Source organism: Cherax quadricarinatus, chromosome 43 (genome assembly GCF_038502225.1).
Source record: "Cherax quadricarinatus isolate ZL_2023a chromosome 43, ASM3850222v1, whole genome shotgun sequence".
NCBI lineage: Eukaryota > Metazoa > Arthropoda > Malacostraca > Decapoda > Parastacidae > Cherax > Cherax quadricarinatus.
This window is the reverse complement of record NC_091334.1, coordinates 18,831,428-18,839,963: the sequence shown is the minus strand read 5'-3', so window position 1 is coordinate 18,839,963 and position 8,536 is coordinate 18,831,428. Positions and strand designations below refer to the sequence as shown.

At 34.2% G+C, this 8,536-nt stretch overlaps 1 protein-coding gene across 5 annotated transcripts; it reads left to right on the top strand.

Moving 5' to 3' along the window:
• Positions 1 to 46: 46 nt before the first annotated feature.
• LOC128694341 (RWD domain-containing protein 4) lies at positions 47 to 8,144 on the top strand. Of its 5 annotated transcripts, none has more exons than XM_053784436.2 (5): positions 47 to 91; positions 1,410 to 1,526; positions 2,925 to 3,034; positions 5,179 to 5,389; positions 7,188 to 8,144. In XM_053784436.2, exons 1-5 carry the CDS (start codon positions 62 to 64, stop codon positions 7,338 to 7,340), a joined length of 621 nt encoding a protein of 206 aa, XP_053640411.1. In that variant the 5' UTR covers positions 47 to 61; the 3' UTR covers positions 7,341 to 8,144. The 5 variants fall into 5 exon arrangements, with proteins under 5 accessions (XP_053640411.1, XP_053640412.1, XP_053640414.1 ...); XM_053784437.2 differs by lacking the exon at positions 47 to 91 and adding an exon at positions 170 to 246; XM_053784439.2 differs by lacking the exon at positions 47 to 91 and adding an exon at positions 253 to 421.
• The last annotated feature ends 392 nt before the right edge of the window (positions 8,145 to 8,536 follow it).

The window sequence follows — 8,536 nt, the reverse complement described above, 5'->3', positions numbered from 1 at the left end:
ACTTTCATCTAAAAGTGTCGCTTAAAATTTAGCGTTTTAATTCTGTCTTTTATTGTATACAATGACAATTTTAGTGTATCCTCATGTAATGGTAAGTAAAATATATTTATGATATGCCGTCAACTTTTTAAATCCTTATGTATGGACTTTATTAATGGAATTTTAATAGTTTCTGGGTAGGTTGAGGGAGGTTGTAGCTGAACACATGTAAACACGCCGCAGCTGACGAGGGTCAACACTACCCAGGTGAGAGCACAGGTCACACTCCTCACCAGGTCACTGACTGTCTCCTCTTCAGTATTTGTAGAATTTAGTCCCTTCTGGTGTAAGTACCAGAGGCTCCAAAGCCGGACTTGACCAGGTTTTGAGGTTAAGCCAAACTGCCCCTGCCAGAGCTGAGGACTCTTACGGTCCTGAGGGAGTAAGTAAGTAAGTACTGACGTATAATGAAGGGTAAGGCTGAAGATACTTGGTCACTTAGTCAAGTATTTCTTCTGTCCCATATTTGGATCCTGGTTCTAAAATTTACATGATATATGATAAATAATGTAACCTGTCTTAAGAATTTGCATAGCTATTTAACTTTTTCCTTTGGGTGACAAGTCTTCAAGTTATCATAAAGTTTTTTTTTATCAGAGTGATTAGTGCATGATTCATTGGAAGTGATTGTTGTGCTGTGAACATGGCTCCACATGCTGCTCATGCAGGAGCAACAGCAGTTAAGTGCTGTCTTCGTATCACTGAATTTAACATGCCAAGGGCAACAGAAACATCTAGGCATTTTGGCTTTGTTTATAAAGTAAATGTAATTTGGTAAGATTTAGTTGGGTTAATTTAGGTTGCAGTATATTGCTGTTTCACGTGTATGACGTGTGGATTTCTTCACTGCTGAAATGTTTCACCTGTGGACCCCTCATGGAAGGTTCCTTGATGTTGGTGAGGGGCTCTTGATTTAAGGAATTGGATCTGTGCTCCAGTTCCCCGAATTAAGCCTGAATGCCTTCCACATCCCCCCTCCCCTGGGCGCTGTATAATCCTACGGGTTTAGCGCTTCCCCCTTGATTATAATAATAATAATAATTCACCTGTGGAGCCCAACCTAATTGTATACTGTATATCCACCACAAAAATAGTCAAAATGTCTTGTGGATTAATGTGACGAAAGGGAAGACTTACAACTTCATTTTCAAAATAATCATGGAAATATATTGTATGCATTTATATAGGATAACCTCCACTGGTGTACAAATATGTACTTGAAAATTTATTGAACTTGACAGAACTGTGGATAAAGGCCTAGGGGCCACCCCATGATGTTTAGAACAATAATTGCAGGGTAAGTATGTGATCTGAGTGTGCCTTAATTAAGCATGTCTCTCCTCTAAAAATATTTATATTTATTTTTTCAGTTACAACTAGCTGAAATAATGCGGGAAGAACATGAAGAGGAGCGGGAAGTACTCCAGTCAATTTATGAAGGAGATGCAAACTTCTGCATGATCAACGATACAACATTTCAATATAAGGTTTTAAGTACTTAAATTTTCACATAACTAGAGAATAATTGGTTTTATATATAATGTGCTATACTGTGACTGTCATATGATTTAATTGTTTTAATTAACTGCTGATGTTTCTACATAATTAGATATTTTGTGTAACTCCCTTGTGGGTTTAGTACTTAGTTTTGATTGTAATAGTAATATTTTGTTTAACCTATTCCTAAGAAAATAATAGTATAGGCTGGAACCTTAATACAGTGTTTACTGAATGTTTCTTGGCACATTATACCAATATAATACAAATATGTACTGTATTATATTGAAGCTCAGAGGCTTTATTCTTAAACATATGCACATTTGTAAATGCTTTTCCATTATAAACTTTATAGTCACGTCTTAGCTTTACAAACGTTAACGTGGATTAAAAAATCTTGTACACAAAGTACATATGACAGTGAATTGACCTCCTTATGATATAGATTCTAGATTAATTATTAACAACCTTTCTTCTTAAAATCCTAATTTTAGAGTATGGCATGAGTATATATAAATACTATTTCATTCCCTGGAGATCTAGCTGAATATTGAAATTCAGATATTAAATTTTCACTTGCACAGTTATGTTGGAATTATCATTATGTTTGTAATACAGATACTTAACAAATACCTTTTAAGTTTTGCCATGTTCTAATGAATGTGTTTCAATGTACAGTTGATATACCTGTTTTACATTTGTCTTGATATCCCATCATAAATCCTATCAGTTCGTATTTACATCTCTTCCATCAGTTTGTTTTAAATCCCAGTTTACATAGTTTTAAGGGAATGACTGCATGTTAAAACAGAATATCCATGTTGTATCTCTAAAAATTTGTTAAGTGAATTAAGCTAAGCCAGTTTCTTTATATTTATTCTTTATGGTAGAAGATTACTTTCTGCAACATCATTAAACTGTGAATGATTATCTTGCTTACTCAGTATACTACTGAACTCTGCAGTCTTCGGTTCATGGATAAGAAACACATCTTGTACAGAAGACTTTATTTGGATTATTAGCCCAGAGGATTAGTAATCTTGGATAACTAAAAAAATAAACATTGTGGCATATTCCTATAATTGGTTATAGACTTCTGTGCATGCCTCATTCATTAATTACATAAATAAAAATAGTCCTTCTCAGAGCTACTGTGGCACTGGGCCCTTTAAGCATCATGTCATCATGTGTGGTGGTGTAAACTATAACTAAACATTTAATAACACATACTGTAGTTAAAATAAGAAAAAGGAAAACATACTACACAAATCAGTTGGGTAAAGATTAATTGTCTTCCTCCTTATTAAGTACTGGTAATTAGTTAAACAATATAATTCATCCTTGTTTGCTTATCAGACAGATTAAATAGGATGAATCTTTCTCCACAGTATGGTGAGGAAGGGGATGCCAAATCATTTTTGTTGGAGATCAGCTGGGGTCCAGACTATCCAGATGCAGCACCTATCATCAACTTAGATTTATTTTACAACAAACACATGTAAGTTGAACCTTACTCCAATTTGTTGGCTGCCTAAATAGCAGTAAAATTGATAAAAAATGTACCTACTGTACATTATCACTAAATACAATGTACCTACTGTACATTTTTTAACATAGATGTTTCACTGTGATTCAATTAAAACTTTTATGGGCAAACAATAACCTGTTTAGTTGGATAGTTGTCAGATGACAAAATATTTTGATGTCCATGATGTCAGATGCAGTGTTCCTGTCACTGTTCAAATAGGAATTGTGTGAATTATGAAATAAAAGACTAATTGTACTGTACAGTATGCATAGTATCAAGGACAATATTGGGACATTATCCAGTGTATTTCTTAATTATAAAAGAGGGAACCTCACTGCATAAAATTTTATTTATCAATGATTTTAGTTATAGCTTTAACAGTTATAATGTGCATATAAATAGTCATTAGCTTAGTGAACACATTACATTTACATTATACAGGGAGGCATAAATGCCTGTGGATAAATGTTAGTAAATACAATAGTAGCATAAAATGATAACAGTCAGTGTTATTACCTGGTCCAAATAATATTGAAATAAAAGTGAAGTTGATGAGACTGAATAATGATAATAAATGTACTGACAATAATACAGTGTTTGCACTCTAAACGATGGGTGTGAACATTGCAGTTCAGAGGGTCATCTGAACTGTAGAGTTAAATAAAGTTTATTTCCCATGATATTTAGTGTTACATTATGTACTGGTTTATCATACATGGAAAAGCCCATAGTTATGGATTGCATTTTGGGCAGATTTAAGATTTAAGTACAGTAGTTTATGTGTCAGCACATTTCTGGTAAGGTTAGCAACTGAATGAATGATGGGGAATACTTTTTTCCCTATTTTTGGATCACCGCACTTCAATGAGAAATGACTGGTGTATTGAAAAATAACACCACCATTTGAAAGACAGTACTATTACCTGGTTATATATACATTCAGAGATTTATTACATCACATCAACCTAATCACAGAGTGGCAGTAGATGACTCATTATATATCTGAAGTGCACATCATATAATGATTCCTCAGAGTATTTAAAATGATGAGATCAACTTTCCAAGCCTTTAGTGTCCCTCGATGGCTAAAAGTTAAATTGTTTATGATATTATTTCTTTGAAAATTTTAACTCTTTTGCATCAAGATAAATGCATATTCTGTTGTGAATTATTCTTTGCCAAGAGGAAATGAGCATCATCCTGGGTTTCTCTCAAGCACTTCCTCCATTGATAGCACATGTTTTAATTATTTAACATAAGCCAGTATTACTGTAGCTTACAAGTTGTCATAGTGTATGAATAAATTAGTTGAAATAATTATGTGGTTTGAAAACATCACAGTTGAAGGAAAGTTTTTTGATCTTAGGAATAGAATCAGTGCTCCATTTCTTTTAATCGAGTCTGAATACCTTCCATTTCCCCAGGCCTTCCAAACTGCAACTTCATATCCACATTAAGTCTTCTGTAGAGTTGAAATATAGTGATTTCAGAAAGTGATATGATGAATACATGATTTGATTGGGTTTTGCTGGGCAGCCAGAAAATTCCTTTTTTATGACATCAGATTTTTTAATAATATCATGAAATAAGCCCTTCAGAATGTCTTTTCCTGAATAAAACATACTGTTAGTTATATTGTATAAGGCTCTTTCACCCACTCTGAGGAAAATGTTAATTTGATAAAGTGACTACTGAATCAACTATGAATCATATTGTTCATAAAAGAGAAGTAATATGCATAGATAACCTGCATATGTTATTAAGACATCTTAAGGACTCCTGAGTTTGCTATATTATATTCAAAGATTTCTGTTTCAAACTTGGATGTCTTCCTCTTTCACAAAGTTTCACTGTCTTATTTACAGTCTTATTTACAATCTTCCCAAACATTATAATTATTGAGAATCAAAAATATTTGTAAAATCCATTAGATTAAGAGCTGAATGACTCTTATGGGCTTTACACTTTTTCTAATTATATTAGATAGTAATAAAAAGTAAAGGTTAAAGCATTTTTTATGAACACATTAATGCATAGACAGAAATTCCTACTCATCTTATAGGGTGTCATGATTGGATAATTTCATATACAGGAACTGCTGCTTTATTTTGCAGTTTACCTCCTATCAAAGAAAAGATCACAACTGAATTACAAGAGCAGGCAGAAGCCAACCTTGGCATGAGTATGACCTTCACACTTTTTGAGTGGTTAAAAGAGGCAAAGGATGAAATTTTGGACCACCAGCCAGCTGAGGCATCAGTCTTGGGCGTTTCCGAAATCACATCTGGTATTGAGCAAATTTCAGCTGTTGACGATCAGGGAGAGGTATGTATATATTTATTGGTGTTTGTGAATATATTTAATTATTGTTAATGTATTAAGTAATAAGTGAGTGTGAGAGTGAGAACAAGAAAGGGTGAAAGACAGTGGGAGTGAGAGTATGTATGTATGTATGTATGTACATACACGTACATACAGTATACAGTAGGCATCATATACTGTACAGTATATACACTCCTAAGTGTTCTTGTTATCATACAGATAACAAGAACACTCACCATAAATTGTTTTAATATAAAATACTGAAATATACATGGGCTACTTGCCTAACCTAGTACAGTGGACCCCCGGTTTACGATATTATTTCATTCCAGAAGTATGTTCAGGTGCCAGTACTGACCGAATTTGTTCCCATAAGGAGTATTGTGAATTAGATTAGTCCATTTCAGACCCCCAAACATACACATACAAACGCACTTACATAAATACACTTACATAATTGGTCGCATTGGGAGCTGATTGTAAACCGGGGGTCCACTGCATTTCATAGAATTCCCCTTCCTCTTGATGCACCACTAATTTTTCCAAGGCCCTGATAACAGTAAAGTATGGAGGATAGAAAAATCAGTGCCCTCTCACACCTGCTTAATGGCACTCAAGAGCTTGGACATAGTGCACATTTCCTTGCCACAAAACTTATACTTAATAATGTTCCATATGTTCTGTATTGGATCTAGGTCTGGTGAGTTGCCAGGTCAGTCATTAAAGATCAGAATTTCACAGTTGTTTAGACAATCGGTTATATCTTTGGCATTGTGGCCAGGGGCACAATATCAATACAAAAGTTGCCCTAGCACTTCTTGAAACTGTCGGCAGATGATATGCTAAATGCGTACTCTGTGCTCATGCATGTTTATAACACCTACTTTATAAACATAACTTCAATATACTGCAAGGAAGTTTTTACTTTAAATTATTCTTTCTCCAAATTGGTATTTATTTTTTCTATTTTTTCCCATATCTACAGAATCTCTAAGGCAGTTCACTCAAAATCTGCCACCCCAGCCCCCCATTCCCCTGGTCCATACATTTATATTTTTTTCCTCTGTTTTTTGACCAGTTGCATTTATTTTTGGTATATGACTGATGTTTACCAGATATGCTTGTAATTTTTTAGTAAAAATAAATAAATTAATTTTTCTTTTGTATTTTTCCATTTGGTGCATGTGTGGCAAGCTCATAATTTTTGGTAAACATTAGTCTAGAAATATGGAATTTGCTATGTTTTGAATAAATGTTTATATATTATGTGTTATAATAGGTTCAGTCATCATCCAGGAATGCATTTATCACAAAGTGAAGGACACCTGTACAGTACTGGAAAAATATTTGAGGGCCTGGCCCCAAATCTATATGTCGGAGTGAGATATAGGAGGAAGTGTAAAACAGACTCAATGAAAAGCAGGGGTGCTAGAGGCACAAGGGTGCACTACATCAGCATCCATAGCCCCCAGGACTCTTCAACCTGTTACAGTGCTGGCAGATATCAAAAATATTGTTGGGACAAGTGGAAAAGTCTTCAAGAAGAAATTGGATCTCTGCCTCCAGAAAAGGCCAGATCAATCAGGCCAGTGGGCTGCCAACAGCAACAACTTGGTTGAACTGGCAGTCAACAGGAAAGATTGGCCTCATGCTGGTCTGAGAGGGTAGAATAACTAGCAAACCCAGCGACAGGTATGTCACAGGCCATATTATACAAAGGGGTAAGGAAATGGCCTATTTTGTATTGGTTTACTCCTTCATTTTCTCATTGAGTTGGTAATGTGATTTATTTCTTTGGCAGGGTAAGAGGGAGAAAAAGGAGCAGTTAACCAAAGCACAGAAGCGGAGAATGTGGGACAGGCAGAATGCAGCAGGTGAACGATCTCGTGGATATAACTGGGTTGATATAATTAAGCACCTTTCTCAAACTGGTAACTCGAAAAATGATGGATAGCACCATGTCTTGTATTAGATACACCTTTTTCTGACATTTAATAATGATATGCAAGTTTGTCATTGTTTTCTGATTGCCCTTTTGTTTTCCCAATGTTTACTATCAAAAAAGAAGATGAGGAAATTAATTTTTAAGATATTTAACTCAAAATTCATGTTTGGTCTGGCTTAAAAAGATTAGAAATTAATTTCTTTCCAAAATTTGGATAGGAATCATTCCGTGTTAAAAGATTTTATCTAAGAAATTGTAAAGCTTTAATTTTTACTATCAACTTTTTATAAAAAAGTTCGTAATACATGAGGAGGAATAGGCATGACTTTTTTTTTTTTTTTTTAGCTTGTGTAGTATTGAGCAAAGTCCATGTGATGTATAATACTAACCATTGACTGTTGATTACAAAGGTAAGGCCACATAATAAATACCAGACTGATCAAATTATTTTCTACATTAAGTGTTTTTGAAGTATAGACTGAAGTAGCGAATTTTTATATCTTGTTTCTCAGTAGATGTAGTACCTTTACGTGCCTTTCCATCCAGTTGTAATGGATGAAGATGCTGAATGGCCTATGTGGATTTAGCGCTTTTTGTGAATAGTATAATAATGGTGAATTAAGTGAATCAAGATTTTTCATGTGGTATCTGCTGACATAGTCTCCATATATTTATATAAAGATTTCTATAGTAAATGATTACTATACCAGAGTACTTTTTATTACTGAAATTGTGATCAGGACTGGGCAGAATGATTCTGTATCAGGATATAAACTTGCAATGACAAATTTAAATAAAGCAACACAATCATAATATTATTTTAATATCAAAATATAATAGTCATAAAACAGTTCATGTATAGTTACTTTGTTATAAGATGGTTCTTAACTGCAATGTTTTATGGCCAGGAATATTTATAGCTGTTAAAGCTAACTTTCCCAGTAGCATATGGAACTCAATCAAGCAGAGTGATTTTATTTTAATGTTAACCTACCTCAGTGGGAGATGGCCTGTGTAAAGATGGCCAATTTTAAATCTTTCTGTAGGCAAACTGTTATGTATATAGTACTGTAGAGGAAAAGAACAAATGGAGTTTGTATCAGAATGGCTGATATATGGTAGTGACAAAGGGGGGGTTGTCCCTTGAACATCGCCAAAAAGAAATGTACTTTGAAATGTAGTTTTGACTTGAAAGGGCCGGCAGA